General features: G+C 43.4%; 1 protein-coding gene across 2 annotated transcripts; it reads right to left on the reverse strand.

Moving 5' to 3' along the window:
• Nucleotides 1-9,482: 9,482 nt before the first annotated feature.
• Nucleotides 9,483-16,572, reverse strand: st6galnac4 (ST6 (alpha-N-acetyl-neuraminyl-2,3-beta-galactosyl-1,3)-N-acetylgalactosaminide alpha-2,6-sialyltransferase 4). 2 transcript variants are annotated; one of them, XM_034095972.1, is made up of 5 exons: nucleotides 16,234-16,572; nucleotides 15,406-15,552; nucleotides 11,621-12,030; nucleotides 11,307-11,414; nucleotides 9,483-11,227 (listed from the first exon to the last, which is right to left on the reverse strand). In XM_034095972.1, exons 1-5 carry the CDS (start codon nucleotides 16,243-16,245, stop codon nucleotides 11,041-11,043), a joined length of 864 nt encoding a protein of 287 aa, XP_033951863.1. In that variant the 5' UTR covers nucleotides 16,246-16,572; the 3' UTR covers nucleotides 9,483-11,040. The 2 variants fall into 2 exon arrangements, with proteins under 2 accessions (XP_033951863.1, XP_033951862.1); XM_034095971.1 differs by having other exon boundaries at nucleotides 15,406-15,600.
• Between the last annotated feature and the right edge of the window lie 407 nt (nucleotides 16,573-16,979).

A 16,979-nucleotide genomic window follows, 5' to 3' on the forward strand; every position in this document is an offset into this window, starting at 1 on the left:
GAAAGGGAGGACCATCCTCCCTACAATTTCAGAGAAAAATAAACTTTGAAGAGAACAATAAATACACCTCAATTTAAAAGATAAGTCTGTTAAAATAGCCCTGGCTTTGGGACTGAAATGGGGCTAGAGAGGACGAGCCTCCCTTTGGGCGGGTCTAGCCAGAGGCTCCGGATTGGGCGCCTATATCATCAGTGAACCAATCAGCGGATCTGACTGCGCAGTGTTGATGGGGAGGGTCATCAGCGATATCAGAGTTTTTTCTGAACCGGGGAACAGGGGCGCTGCGCCCTCTTACCAAAATCAATTCCTTGAATTAGGCTTTGATTATTGTGGCTCAGCAAAAAATTGGCCCAAGGCCAAATTTACTTGCCTACCCCTGATGTAGTCCAACATTTGGTTTAAAGTCCGTCTATTCTTATGGATGTGGAATGTTCCTATAAATAAAATTAACTGTTTATAAAACATTCATTTTTCTTTTCCATCTCAAGGCCCGGGGGCCAAATCCGGCCCGTGGTGGATTTAATTTCGGCCCGCAGGATCATTTTTAATTACTGTTAGGGAAATAATTGACCTAGACTCCTAGATATGACGTACAGGACCAACTCTGACGTTTGTTTATCTCCTTTAAGGACATAGGCTGCTTCAGCCATAATGTTATTGTTCCCATTCTGTGACCGGTCAACACTAGGTCACAGATGGTCTGTTGTTGTGGGTGCACTGGGACACTTCCTTCTTTGTTGTTTGTGGACTCCAAGGTATGACATCTTCGAGGCCATAAGTGACGGACGCAAGTGACTCAGTGTGCCCAACTGGTTAAACTATCTTATCAAGATATGTTGATTACTCTGTGAAACCAGTTAAATGGGCTAACGAGAGAGAGGCGCTCCAGAGTTGACGTGGCAACCACCCGTGCAGTCAGACCGTGACTGTGTGATTGTGATGTGAATCCTCCGGCCGTAACTCCAAATAAACCTCCAGTGTTTGACTTCGAAGCTCCTGCTCTACCGTGTCTCCTTCCTGAGTCGGTGACTCCCACTGCATTGCTACACAGAAGTTTCCATAACAATTACTATTAGATCTGACCCGCCGGTATATTGCACGCACACCTTCACTCCATCCTGAGGGTCTCCTCCGCTCAGAGCCTGAGCCCAAACATTGATGAGCTTGCACCCGAGATGAGACGCCAAGTATCTGAACTAGCATCACAGAGCAGCACTCTGAGTTTAATGGATGTCTCCTTCTGCACTTTCTCTCTCACGGCAACAGGGCATGTTTGGTTTGTTCTTTGAGGGAAATAGTTTTGTTGAAGCTGTTGTTGGCCTGTGTAAAAATGTAATCATAAGAAATGACTCTGGAAAATCTGCAGATAGAGCGATAAGAAATGAATGCAACTGATTATTTAATGTTTAATGTTGTTTTTATAGGTAATAATTTAAGCTTTGTTAGTTCCAGGTTTAATATGTGCAGTAGGTTCATTTCAATAGGTTTTGCAATAAACATTGAACCAGTCCGGCCCTCGACTAGTACCCATTACACTACACCCCTGCCCTACATAGTCTCCTCAGTGAAAATGTGACCCACACAGTGTGTGATCACAATTTTATGTTTATATTTAATATCATTTTATATTACCTGTTTAACAATGGACAGCAGGGGGCAGTAGATGGCAGAGTAACACTGCCATAAAGGGGTTTGTTATTATTTACGCGTCTACCGTAAAATGTCTGACGTGATGACGGAGCTGACGTTAGCTTGCCATTCTGGCAAGACCCGCCAAACGAGCAGTAAATGGAATTCTCTGCTCATAATTTCTCCTGTTTTACAGGTCAGTAATGTGTACAGATTGTCACAAATGTTATAAATCACAATGTCTTGAGTTTGAAGTGGTGTTTAGATGTTGTTTATTATGTTTAATGCCGTGTAGAAGACCACCTCGTGGTGGCTGTGTGTGTATGTGTAATGGTGGTCGCTATTTAGATGTAGTAGACTCGCGGTCGCTAGTGATGCAAGTGAATTGTTTATAGCTAAGAAGTGTTTGAGGTGTGTTTTGTATGGTCTATGGGTCCTATGGTCAGTCATAATTGAATTATTATAAATGCGTGTTGCTTGATGCTAATGCTAGCATATATTAGACCAATGCTAATACTTTGCCTGAAAAGGTAATTAACAGTGTTTGAATACAGCACCAATATCTGTTTTGAAGCAGTACATTCTCATTTGGAGTCATGATGTTAATGACATTTGGTTATACACAAATGTGTTTATTTTGAATACTACAAGTATATTTTGAAGATATAAACATGTGTTTATATTGAGAGCAGTAAAGGGCCAGGACAATTGTGTTTTGTGCCAATTGTTAATAAATTCTGGCAAGACCCGCCAAACGAGCAGTAAATGGAATTCTCTGCTCATAATTTCTCCTGTTTTACAGGAAATACTATCTGTCATCGCGCCCTGCATAGCGGGGCCTGTTACAGTTTCTTGGGGGCTCGTCCGGGATCAGCATCGTTTGAGACGACCACATGCTGATCCAGTGATATTGGACCTAAAGGACCGGACTGACGACGTGTTGCCGGAGTGAAGGTGCTTCCAGTTAGCGACTCAAGAGGTAGAGAGACCAGGTTGAAGGGGATCTACGCCTAGGAGTGCAGAACTGTTTGCCACAGTTGCCCACTACACACAGGATGGCGGACAATGAGAGGAAGAGACTAAGCTGGTCCATCAAGAAAAGACTTCATCAGCTAACAGCAGATGAAGCGTATGAAGTTGCCACACACCTCGATCCAGTGGAAGAACTTGACTCATCAGAGCTAAACAGGGACGACGACGAGGGCTGTGTTGAGTATATTGCTGCGAATATGAACAGTATGACTCTACTAAACCTAGAAGATGAGGGAATGTCAATGTTGTTGTGTCTACAAGATACTGTTAATTTGATTATTGCAAACCGTAGCAGTGGTACCGTGTGTTCCAAAGAGGGTGAAATTGATACTTCTGTTAAATCACCTCTGATGTTATCTGCTACTGTTAACGCTAACCAACAACTTGAGCCATTAGACAATCCAACTGAGACTGGCATTCATGACGCAGACATACAGAAACTGTTAAGGGGCTTAGAGGAGGTGCAAAACAAACTTCAACGCAGTGTCACCACACCTAGTTCAGACACACCGCAACCTCACTCTAGCCAACCCAGTAAGCAGCATACACCTAACTCACCACATACATCTACAGAAGGACTCTCTAATCCCACCCGAGAGAGCATGATTTCCCTTAAAGATCTTTCATTTCTGCACAGAAGGGAGTTTAAGATTCATGGAGGGCAGATAACTGACACTTCATCAGACATTAGCTTTAACAGCTTATGTAAACAGATTGAGGAAGGCTGCAGAGAGCAACACACTGATGACGAGATCATTAGAGGGGTGTCACGCATAATAAAAGGTGGAAACTTTAAAGACATGCTGACAAACAAGGAAGATCTTACAGTCACCGAGCTGAAGAGTTTCCTGCAGTCCCACCTTGGCGAGAAGAGCAGCACAGAGCTCTTCCAGGAATTGATGTGTGCTAGACAGCATGAAAATGAAGCTCCACAGCAATTCCTATACCGCATGATAGGACTGAAACAAAAAATAATGTTCACCTCCAGGCAGGAAAATGCACTTATTAAGTATGATGCGTCTACACTGCAGGGTGTGTTTTTGAATGCAGTCTATCAAGGCATGGGAGAGAGACATGAGGATGTCAGACGGGAGCTGAAACCTCTGCTTGCTGACCCCACTGTGTCTGATGAAGCTCTGTTAAGGCAGGTTATCAAGACTACGATGGAAGAAAGTGAAAGAAAGCGCAGACTGGGACGCAGTTCCAACCGCAAGTTAACTCAAGCACACAGCATACTCGCTGAACCTGAAGAGATACTCAGCAGTGTGGGAGAGACTAAAAGTAAGGATAATGTCATCCAGAGATTGAGTGCACAGGTTGAGGCTTTAACACAGGCAATGGAAACATTGAAACAGCTATCAACAACAACCCAGGTGCCTGAGGGGCTACATCAAACCACTCACCAGTGTTGCTCTGACAAAACCAGACCAGAGAAGAAGACCAGGAGACCGTATGGGTGCCCACAATGCATAGCTCAGGCTCAACCAAATTGTAGCCACTGCTTTTTCTGTGGGGAGGAGGGTCATCGTGCTATAGGCTGCTTGAAAAGACAGAAGCAGGCGGGAAACGGGCACCGGTCAGGGCAACGGGACGACCACTGACCGACCCAAAGGAAAAGTCCCACCCCCAGGAGGTTGCAGCAGCAAGACAAAGCACTGGTCATACACCTATCAACACGCAGAAAAATAACGAACAACACCCAATCAAAAAGATAGCTCCGCTAATTGGTCGAAAGTCGCTATTGAGATGTAGCATGAACGGTTACGCCATAACCGCTCTTTTAGACTCTGGGGCCAATGTGAGCATAATAGACAATGCTTGGAAAGACAGATACTTACCTGGACAAGATATTAGACCCCTCAGTGAACTCATGGAGGATGATCTCTACGTGACGGCTGTCACAGGAGATGCAGTACCTTTATGAAGGATGGATTGAAGTGGTAGTAAACCTGCAGGGAAACGATGATCCAGACTTATCTATTCGAGTGCCTTTCCTAGTGAGTCGAATAAAAATAGACAGACCGATAGTTGGTTTTAATGTCATCCAGGAACTCTTTAGGAGTCATGAAAGTAGACCCAAAGTGATATCTATCCTTGTCAACTTGCTTACGGGTGCTTTGGAGATGGACAGTGCAATGGCAGAAGCTATGGTGAGTTTCATAAAGACTGAGCAAAAACAGAAACAACAGAATGCTGCAGTAAAGATAGGCAGGAAAGAAGTCACTATTTATCCTGGCCAGGTAGCTTATATTAAGTGCAGGGTACCAGTAGATATTAGTGAATCTGACTCACTTGTGCTTTTCGAACCCAATCTAGAAGCTACACCCCTGGCACAGCTGAGTGTTGGAGAAGGACTAATGGCGATCCAACAGACAGAGAGACCTTTCGTAAAGGTGCCTGTGTCAAACCATTCCAGAAGTGCTGTGACTCTGCCCAGCGGTACTGTTCTAGGCAACATCGAAACCATTGACAGAGTGATAGAGACAGATAACCAAAGCAGCAAGGACAATCAAGCCCAGGCAAATATAGCCAGTTCTTCCACATCACCACACTCTAACAGTGACAAACCCACTTCTGCACTGTGGCACCCACCTGTGGATGTCAGCCACCTGAGTGATGAGCAACAGATGAAGGTGGAACAGATGTTACACGAGGAATCGGCAGCCTTTGCTAAAGATGATGGGGACATAGGTTGCATTCCCAACCTGCAAATGTCCATCAACTTAAAGGACAACATCCCAGTTCAGCGCACATACAGTGCAGTACCCAAGCCCCTTTATAAAGAGGTTAAAGAGTACATCCAAGACCTGCTTGTAAAAGGGTGGATAGTTAAGTCCAAATCTCCATACTCAGCACCTGTTGTCTGCGTCAGGAAAAAGGATGGGTCCCTAAGGTTATGCATCGATTATAGAATGTTAAACCAGAAAACGGTACCAGACCGTCACCCATTGCCTCGTATTCAGGAACTCATCGACACCCTAAAAGGCCAAAGCTGGTTCAGCATTTTAGACCAAGGCAAGGCCTACCACCAAGGCTACATTGCTGAAGGATCCAGACACATGACGGCTTTCATCACCCCTTGGGGGCTGTATGAGTGGGTGAGGATACCTTTTGGACTCTCCAACGCCCCTGCTGCTTTTCAGCGCAGCATGGAGGAAATGTTGGACTCTCTGCGTGACAACTGCTGTATCCCTTACCTCGATGACATCCTCTGCTACTCCGACTCCTTCACTAGCCATGTTGAGGGAGTACGTCAAGTCCTGAGAGCCTTGCAGTCCCATGGTGTCAAGCTTCGACCAACAAAGTGTGAGCTGTTCCAGAAAGAGGTCAGGTATGTTGGGAGGCTGGTCTCTGCAGACGGTGTCAGGATTGACCCAAAAGACATTGATGCCATTATGTCTCTGAAAGAGAAGAGGCCAAGCACAGTTGGAGAAGTGCGGAAGTTACTGGGTTTCCTAAGCTACTATAGAGCCTATATTCAAAACTTCTCAAGCATTGCAAAACCAGTTTATGATCTGTTAAAAATTAAAGGAAACTCTACCGTAACACAGGGGAAACATAAGGTGGGAAAAGGAGCTCAGATGCCCTCAAGGACACCTGTCCTGTGGACTGATGATCACCAAAGGATTCTTGAACAGCTGATTGACACGCTTTCACACCCACCTGTGTTGGCCTATCCGGATTTCGAACTGCCATTTGTGCTCCACACTGACGCCTCTCAGCAGGGACTCGGCGCTGTGTTGTATCAACGACAGGATGGAAAATTGAGAGTCATTGCCTATGGTTCAAGAACTCTGTCTCCCGCTGAGAAGAATTACAACATGCACTCAGGGAAACTGGAGTTTCTTGCTCTTAAATGGGCGATATGTGTGAAATTTAGGGATTACCTGTTCTATGCACCCCATTTCACAGTATACACAGACAATAATCCCCTCACATACATGATGAGTACTGCCAAGCTGAATGCTGTGGGCCACCGATGGGTAGGTGAGCTAGCAGACTTTAGGTTTGATGTCAAATACAGGCCAGGAAGAGTGAACATAGACGCAGACACGCTCTCTCGTCTCCCTCTTGACATTGACATCTACGTTAGAGAGTGTACTGAGGAACTCACAAGAGAAACCATTCAAACCACATGGGATGGTTGTGAGTCTGCAAAGAGGCAGGATGTTGCTTATGTTGCTGCATTGGACCTGGCTTCATGCTCAGAGTCACCTGTGAATGTGTCACCCCTTACCATTGACCACAGTGAGCTAGTCAATGCTCAAAGGGAGGACCATGCAATCGGTGAGCTTATCAAACTTAAAGAGGCCAAGGCAGTATTGACCAATGAGGACAAGAAGAGAGCCAGTGGTACACTCAGAAAGCTCATGCACGAGTGGGGAAAACTGCACATGGAAAATCAACTGTTGTACCGGACGGCCAGTCAGCGGCAGCAGCTCGTCTTACCATCACGATACCACCCCCTGGTACTAAAGCATCTCCATGACGACATGGGACATGTTGGGGCTGAGAGGGTCATCCACCTGGCTCGAGACCGTTTCTACTGGCCTTTCATGAAAAAGGACATTGAAACCTATGTAACCAGAAAGTGTCCCTGTATCAAACAAAAGAAACCTGTGACACACGTCAGAGCACCAATGGGCAGCATCACTTCATCTGCACCACTTGAGCTTGTGTCTATAGACTATATGCACCTGGAAACTAGCAAAGGGGGCTACGAGTACATTTTAGTAGTTATTGACCATTTTACCAGATTTGCTCAAGTCTACGCAACAAAAAATAAATCTGGCAGGACAGCTGCTGAAAAAATCTATAATGACTTTATTCCAAGATTCGGCTACCCGGCCAGGCTCCACCACGACCAAGGCAGAGAGTTCGAAAATGACCTGTTCAAGACCCTGAGGCATCTGGCTGGAGTTGCTCATTCAAGGACAACCCCATACCACCCCCAAGGAAACCCAGCTGAGAGGTTCAATAGAACATTGCTCCAAATGTTGAGGACCCTGGGAGAAAAAGAAAAGAGCAACTGGAAAGACCACTTATCCCTGGTTGTACATGCATACAACTGCACCAGGCATGAGGCAACAGGCTTCTCACCCCACTACCTCATGTTTGGACGGCACCCGTGTCTCCCAGTAGATTTAATGTTTGGCCTGTCAGCCAAAGGTCAGACTGAAACAACACAGGGCTATGCTAAGAAATGGTCTCTGAGAATGAAAGAGGCTTACCGGATTGCATCTGAAAACAGTCAACACTCCAGTGCAAGAAACAAGAAGTACTATGACTGTCACATCAAGGGAGTTGTGCTCCAACCTGGTGATAGAGTCCTAGTCCGCAACATGAGTGAGAGAGGTGGACCTGGAAAATTGAGGTCCTACTGGGAACAAACTGTGTATGTCGTCAAAGAACAAGTTGGTGAAATTCCTGTGTACAAAGTGTGCCCTGAGACAGGTGGTGATAAGATCCGTACCCTCCATCGAAATCTCCTACACGTTGTCAATGACCTACCTGTAAACTTGCCTGAACTAACAGGAAATCCGCTACCACCTAGAGGGAAAAGCAAGAGTCATCATGTTGAGAAACAACGACGGAGAGAGACATCACAAAGCAGTGACTCAGAAAACTCTGATGATGAGGCACCTAGAGTACGATACTGGCTAAGAGTACCTCCACAAGCTGGACTTCACTCACAGAATGTTGAACCTAGCTCTGGATCTCAGCGAAACACAGATGGTCAGAAAAGGGTACCTGAACCACATAGATACAGAGTGCCATCGAGATATCATACACCAGAACAACATGGAGTTGTTACACCTGAGAGAGAAACCAGACAAGAACAACCAGAAGAACGGGCTGATGAGGAAGACCTGCCTGTGGATTCTGAAGCACCGGAAGAGCATGAGTATGTACAAGTACCCTATGGCTATGACCGACCTGTGACACCTCAGGATGAGCCAGTGAGGAAATCCACACGGGACAGGAGACCTCCTCAAACGCTGACATATGACTCCCTTGGGCAGCCATCCTCCAGACCATGTGGGTCTACAGACCCAGCAAGACTCTATACTGTACAAGCCATGCCATTCTGGGGAATGCAGCCTGTTCCTATGCCACATTACACTACACACCAGACACTGCCTTACACTACACACCAGACACTGCCTTACACTACAGACCAGACACTGCCTTACACTACACACCAGACACTGCCTTACACTGTAATTCTACCATACATACATGCATATTGAGAAGGAAAGATTGTTACACCCACTCTCATCCATATTGTACAGTATTCACCTGTACATTTAAAGAAGTGCCTTATGAGAGTGTGTATAAGTGTTTTAAGTTCAAAGAGAAGGGGCACAAGTTAAGAGGTTGATGGTTAATGTCGGGAGCCATTTTTCTTTGTCGGGGAGTGTGTGACCCACACAGTGTGTGATCACAATTTTATGTTTATATTTAATATCATTTTATATTACCTGTTTAACAATGGACAGCAGGGGGCAGTAGATGGCAGAGTAACACTGCCATAAAGGGGTTTGTTATTATTTACGCGTCTACCGTAAAATGTCTGACGTGATGACGGAGCTGACGTTAGCTTGCCATTCTGGCAAGACCCGCCAAACGAGCAGTAAATGGAATTCTCTGCTCATAATTTCTCCTGTTTTACAGGAAATACTATCTGTCATCGCGCCCTGCATAGCGGGGCCTGTTACAAAAACAGCTTGTCTTTAAACTGAACTCATATGATACAATTCAAAATGTCTGAAATAAAGACTTCTTGTCTTTAACCTCATACAAAGACAAGCTCTCACACAGACTGTCAGCAGATTTATTCACATTGACACCAATATCTGCAGTAACCAGTGGTTTAGTTTCCATTCAGGTTCGTACTTTGTACACCTCACAACACAAGTCTACTTAACACAAATCACAATACAACGTTTTAATTCAAACAACTCCTGTCTGAAACGTACCGTACAGAAGAACACAGTAGTTTGCACAGTGGTAGTACTATTATGGTCTTTGGAATTGGTCACAAATAAGCGTTATGTGACTGAAAAGGCAGCGCTATGTTTTTCACTGTAAACAACCAGCAGAATATATAAAGGGTGAAGGTGGATGGAACTCATGTTGTGTTTATGGTAGTGGACCAATTACATTCAAAGTTTCAAAAGACACTAAACTGGGTCTCCATACCCCTGCAACACAGATTATACACACCAAGCACAACGATCTGTGTGTATCCATTTAATACTGTTTGTTGGCCATTTATTGTAAACTATCTGTGAAGAGTAACCTCTGCAGAAACATGTACTGCTCGTCACAGTTACATCGAGCCGCTGTGTCCTGTCACTGGTGTTAACTGCAACATCTCTCTTTGGGTTAAACGGCACTGTGGAAATATCTAGACACTGCTCACAAAACGCAAGTTAAATTAAAAGCTTACGACTTAAAGCATTAAAACCCTGAAACTATGTGCACTCAAGGCAAGTTGCAAGTACAATTTGAACTGTTTTGAAGCGCATTTAAGGTACCAAAACCAACTGTGTGTAATACTTTAATAGCGGTTATCACATTAACATTGTTATAAATGTATACAGAATTATTTTTAAATTCTGTGTAATATTACGTGTGACTTTCACAACTAATTGTGCAGTTGAAACACCACATTAAGTTTTAAATTCAAATTCAAGCATATACCTAGCCTTTGAAAATCAGCAACTTCTTTGGGAATGAATCATCTTTGAGATCATTATTTTAGGCAAACATTTAAAAAGAACTCTCCAGTCAACAATTGTCTTTGTTTTCTGCTTTTCTTTGTCTTTTATAAATGACCAAGGTCATTTCAAATGTAAACTTGAGTTCTGGTACAATGTGCTTCTGTTGACCTTTTGTAAAAACAATTTTTAGACAATTTTGACCAAAACATAAAACGATTAATTGAGATAATAAGTGCCAGATTAATCAAAAGCTGCAGCCCTAAACAATACACTTCCTGTTTCCTAGAGTAGAGGTGCAAGTTGAAGCTGCAGCATACAAAAACGTTTTGCAAAATTAAATAAAAAGTCAAGGCACAGGTATGACGAAATGAAAACTGTAAGCTTTGGTATAAACTGGTTTTAGTATCTAGTTTAGTGGCTTAGTTTTTTGTATCAGTTTCTATACTGATATATGGCTATACATAATGGTAAGTAATACTGAGAGTGGGTTACCAGTTGAATGCCGGGACATCTGGAGCATTATTTCATATTTGTGGCTAATGATAGTATCCACTATCAAATGGAACTTTTAGTGGTAAAAATGCAACATTTTAGAAAACAATCTTCAGCCAGGAAGATTAAAAGCCAGCAAAAGTCATCTTGAAGACCTTTTTTAGAGGCTCCATGAGGGGTGTTTAAACTCCATTTTGTGCCGTGTTGCCCATTTAGCGTAGATGGCCTTCTCGGTGATGAAGCGATGACCCCCCCGCTGCGTGTTCTCGTGGACCTTGTACATCCGACACTCATCCACTCGGTTCCTCTCGTAGTAATGGTAAGGAACAGTGCTGTGATTGGCTCGACTGTCGGGAGGAGTTCACAGGTCATTTAGGATAAGATGAAGCTCCAGTATTGATCATACAAGAATGCAAAATGTCTCACCTGCAGTAGTTATTATCAATCATTCCATAAACACGGACGCTGTCACACATATCTAAAGCCAGAATCATGGTGAAGAATCCGGTGCTGAGAAACGCCCCGGTCTTCATTCTGAGGGAGAAACCAAACATGTGTTCTTAAAAGACCCGTAAATTAACATAATAAAAACCACACAAAGGCTAATCATTTACTTATGTCAGCTAAATTCATTGCAGGTGTGAGAATATTAATGATCGGCTCAAAATAATGTTAAAAACAATTATCTCCAATCAAATAACATACATGTTTTGGACCGAGACATCAAACTCATTCTGTACCTGTTCTTTCCGGTTTCATTCTGAAACACACTGTCACAGTACTGGATCTTCTCCCTGGTCACAGCGTACAGTTTGACTCTTGGATACTTCTCGGCCATCTTCAGCAGAGAATTAAAGACCCTTCCTTTCCCGTCCTGCCTCATGTTCCTCTCAGGACCCCAGAACACGTACGTGGTGTCGGCCGACTGCTGGAAATATTGGCGCTCGTTTTTTACCAGCAGGGGAACACTGGTGTGAGAGACGACCCGGACGCTGGTGCGACCCCCCACGTCTCTCTCGTAGCCCCCCGTGGGGGCATTGTTCATCCGGATCACACAGGGCACTTTGTCAATCTCTTCTCCAGCGCCGGCTCCGATCATCTGACCCGAGCTGGAGACCAAGGCACACTGGCTGCAGTGCATGGAGAGGAACTGTTGAGGACCAGGACAGGATAATCAAAATTAGAAGTCCTATTTACAGTGACAACAGCAGATCGACAGCACGAATGAAAGGCAAAACTAAATTAAGTATAAAATCAAATAAAAATACATCCATGGCAGTGTTATGAAAGAAAGTGAAGTATCAGTAAGTGAAAAAAACCAATACAACCTAAAAATGTTGTTTTAGATTTACATATTAAAGAGCCTGTGACACGGTTTTCCCCCATCATCCAAACCCATCAATTTGAGTACATATTGTCCCCTTGAAAACCGTTACTGAACTGATTTTGGATATTTGTACTTTGATAACCATTAATCTGCCTTCAATGTTGACAATTTCCTGGATCTTCTCGCGGATTCTTCAAGTCCCGCCAAATGATGGGTGACGTCATTGCGGGCACAGCGCTCCAGCTGCACCGTCCAGGATCCCAGCATCTGCATGTAAACCTTTATATATATACAGTCAGATGTAAACGCACGACGGCGCACACAGCAGCAAGCTCAGACAGCGATGACAGTTTAATGTTGAACGTGTCTGAGAGCTCATATGAGGCTGAAGGATCGGTTTATGTTGTATCTGTTAGAAGTTTAGGAATGAGGTGCGTCAATATGGGCGATCATATGGTCATGTAGCCAGTGGTGGAATGGGACTAAAAATCATCCCGGGACTCTCGATCGGCCCACTTCGGTACCGCTAGTAAATTGTCAACGGAGGGAGTGGGGGATGTAAAATACAAATATAATGTATAATGTCTGTGTCTTTGACATTAGCGCTGCTCGCCACCTGTGCCCTGTACTACGAAGCCAGTTCAACAGACCCTGGATATGTTTGAGTAACAAACAAACTAACAACAACAAACTAACAAACGAGATCTCGCTAAGCGGTCCTACGACGCTGGTTATGAACTCGGTAAATCAAGCCAGGGTTTCTCTCTCCAGCTGAGAGCGCGTTCACGTCTAAGACACGAGTGGATCTGACTTTAATTACATTTGTCTCGAGTGTTTCGTCAACATAATGTGTTAAATAATACTTCTGCATCCAGTCTGTGACACTGTGAGTAGCTGACTCAGATAAGGAAATATATGATATATTATGATATTATATGATCGATGATCTGATTGATGATGTAATATGAATGATAAGTGCGACACGTCGGCGTCTTCTCTGCATACGGCAGTTTAAACTGTATTTTCTTTATCCTGTAATATGACTTGAGAGATTTAAACTCCGCACACTGAGCTGATCTCTTTTCTATAGACGACGGAGGCGGGCAGCGTCAGGTAAAAGAAGTTATTTAGCCTTCTCAAACCTGAGCCTCACGCGCCGCCTATGGGGGATGTGCTGGTGACTTATCCGACCGGCCCACTTCGGTACCGGCCCATCGGGACGGCACCCAGCCCACGTAAACTGTCAACGGGGGGAGCCTCGCTGCGGGGAAACAGTGGACCTAGTGTCCCGATCGGAGTGGGAATAATAATAATAATCCGTGCATTTTATCCATTAATTTCCCGACATCGTGGTAAAAAAACACACGTTTAATCCACGTTGGTGTACTACAACTACAAAAAGCATCGGTTTGTTTTCTCATCAGTAAATGCAGACCGGCTCAAACAAACGATTTTTAATCATCATCCTCACTCATCATTTAATGTATCATATGTTCGCCGAATTGACATGAAAGCACTAATAAATGTAGTTTCATCCACTTGAGTTTATAACCACAAAAATAATCGATTTGTTTTTATATCACATCCGACGGGAGGAAATTCAGCAGCTCTCACTCCCGATTTTTAATCCTAATGTAATCATCATCTTCACCACGATCATCTATGTTTATGTCGCCGGATTGACATGAAAGCACTGACAAATATGAATATACTGTAGTCAACTTCATTAAAACGTTATTAACGTGCCTAAACTCAGTAATTCACCATTTCTACGCATGATACGTGTTTGGCTCTCGAAGCGTTCCCGCATTGACGTCACTTCCGGCTTCCCCCAAAACTTCAAAATGAGTCAAGGAATTTCCCCGCGATGTTCGAAATTATTGATATTTAACGAAACGGTATCGCTTTTTCTTTTTTAAACTGACGGTTCGAGATTACTAGTAGCCCGATATTTCATTGCACAACAGTTGTTGGGATGGCGTCACAGGCTCTTTAAGTAAATTCATAAATTCATTGACATTCCCTCTCTTTGTTTCTTATCTATATCTAATAGAACCGCTCGGGTCTTGATAGATTGAGTGGGGAAGTTCATGAGATCTTTCTAGAGGGTTATCAAGAATAACTTTGATCCAATGACCTTCTCCCTCTCCGTCTGTGTCTGTGTATTCTCTTGTTCCGATTAACCCAGCCACATCTTTGTTCTTGTTTTGTATCTATATCTACGCCGGGATCCGGAGTCGAGGCTGATCCTCTTGCTGTAGTCCTGTGTCTTAGATCCTCTATCCTGAGTACTGGATTAAGTCGTGGACTTCGGCTCGTGGCTGAACCTGTCTCTGCGGTCCTGCCTTGGGTCTCGTCATGCTGCTTCCCTGATGGCTTCCACAGGATTGTAGCTGACATCCTCGTGGATTCATCTTCTTTTTACAGACACATGCATTTCCTAACATTCGGTCTATATGCTGTCAAATGTATTATCTCTTCGCTTTACACACGGCATCTATTGCACGTCTGTCCGTCCTGGGAGAGGGATCCCTCCACTGCTGCTCTCCCTGAGGTTTCTCCCATGTTCCCTTTAAACTGTGGGTTTTCTCTGGAAGTTTTTCCTTTTACGATGTGAGGGTCTAAGGACAGAGGGTCTGAGGGCAGAGGGTCTAAGGACAGAGGGTCTAAGGATAGAGGGTCTAAGGATAAAGGGGGTCGTTTTTCTCATACTGATATTCTGAACAATCTTGTTGTATTTGCTGTAAAGTGTCTCTAGGCTATTTTTATTATATGTACAGCACTTTGGCTCGACCAAAAATCGTTTATAAATGTGCTATATAAATAAAACTTGATTTGATTTGATAAATCTAATCTACTACAAGCATATCTCAGTATTTATTCTGCCAGAATTACATCTGTATGAATATTTCTGATTATGAGACCTAGCCTGTGACTTCTTGTCATGGTTAAAGAAGGACTCAGATAATTTTCTCAAGTACAAGTACTATTACTACACTGTACACATACATCTGTAAACACTGGAGACATGTGATCGGCAGGATTGATGTTGAGACCGAGTTCCAACCGGCAGCTTGGCAGGGGTTTCCTTTCTTTAATAGTCTGTGGATGTGCGTTTCAGAACTAACAAAACGAGCTATGACTTGGACTAAGACCCTAACGGATGTATGTTGTGAGACATGTATTTTGTCCTCTCACCTGGTCCTTCTGGCTGGGGCCGATCCTCCTGTAGCCCTGGAGACCGTGGCCCTGCAGGGCGTCCGTCGGACCGTCCCGTGTGAGTACAGGCCAAAACCAGATCAAGAGAGGAAGGCTCAGGCTGAGCAGGCCGAGCCAGCGGAGCATCTGAGGGGACGAGAGGGAACGTGTTGAGGAGGTCCATCTGGAAGGAGCCTACCGGACATCCAGCTCATGTTTCCATACAAGAAGTACTCAGATCTTTCACTTAGGTAGGCCTTAAAGTAGTAATTATCACAATGTAGAAATACTCTGTTCATTAGTTGAATAAGTAAATGTACAAACGCATTGTACTCAAAATGTGCATAAATGACCAAAAAGATCGTCACTCACTTTCATGCAAAAAATTTTCACAGATGATTGGATTTGCAGCCTTATTTTCTCTTACAAAAGTGAGACAAAACAACCATAGGGCGGCATGTGCCCCTTTGGGTTATTCGGACGTCATTTATTTTTCTCTTTCTGATTAACAAAATAAAAATGACAAATTACAGTAGGCTATTATTAGAATGTATGCATTAGTGTGTAAGCATCATTAATACTGCAGCTGCAAGGTGGAGCTCATTATAATTACTTAATACTGTTTAGCATTAAAATAAACTAGTAGGCTACAATTAAAATTATCAGATAAATGTTGTGCAGTAAAAAGTACAATATTGGCTTACAGTAGTAGAAATAGTCCTATAAGGAGAACAAGTAAACACTGGGACACCTTACAATTGTACACTATCTGTGTACAAAGTGTTCTTTGTTTTGAGTACACACATACATTAAATAACCGGCTTGTACCTGATATGTCATATTAAGGCCCAGGCTGCGATAGCTCCGATCCAGAGAGCCCTAGCGAACTCATTTTCGCAGCCGATTAACTCGAGGCAGAAGCGGCAAGAAAGACAAGCCTATCCGCGGAGGAGTCATGATCAATCGAATTCATATTTACAGATTGTAATGGCCGCTCCCGGTCTATTTTCCACTACAAGATCCTTTTCTTGTCAGGTTAATCTTCATCCCCAGGCAGATAAACACTTTCACTACTGTTGTTTAATCGATTGCATGTTGGAATGAATTGTTATCTTAAAATACGTCCAGTTTTGTTACCGTTACAGTGCCTGCCTGATAAACATTTTCTCGATTGCATGTTGGAATGAATTGTCATTCCGGGTCGACCTTTCAAAATAAAAGTGTCACCTGAGCCCATAAAACAACGAAATACTCAACACCAACGTAGCCTACAATTATACATTTATCTGTTTGAATATTCTCACCTTTTTATACATATTTAATAAGCATTGTCAAACATTAGTCTCAGATAAAAACACCCAGACAGATAATCACATGCCTGCCATTCACTGGCATTGCAGTTACAGTTATGTTTCGTGGTAATTGTATATTATATTATATTATGGTATGTTTTATGCTTTCATATAATTTATATTACATTTGATTGTATGTTTTGAAAAATACATGTGGTAAACTTTCCGACAGTTTATCCAGCGAGTTTACCTTGTGAGTTTTACCATTTATCATTCAGGGAA

Source organism: Pseudochaenichthys georgianus, chromosome 12 (genome assembly GCF_902827115.2).
Source record: "Pseudochaenichthys georgianus chromosome 12, fPseGeo1.2, whole genome shotgun sequence".
In the NCBI taxonomy this organism is placed as follows: Eukaryota; Metazoa; Chordata; class Actinopteri; order Perciformes; family Channichthyidae; genus Pseudochaenichthys; species Pseudochaenichthys georgianus.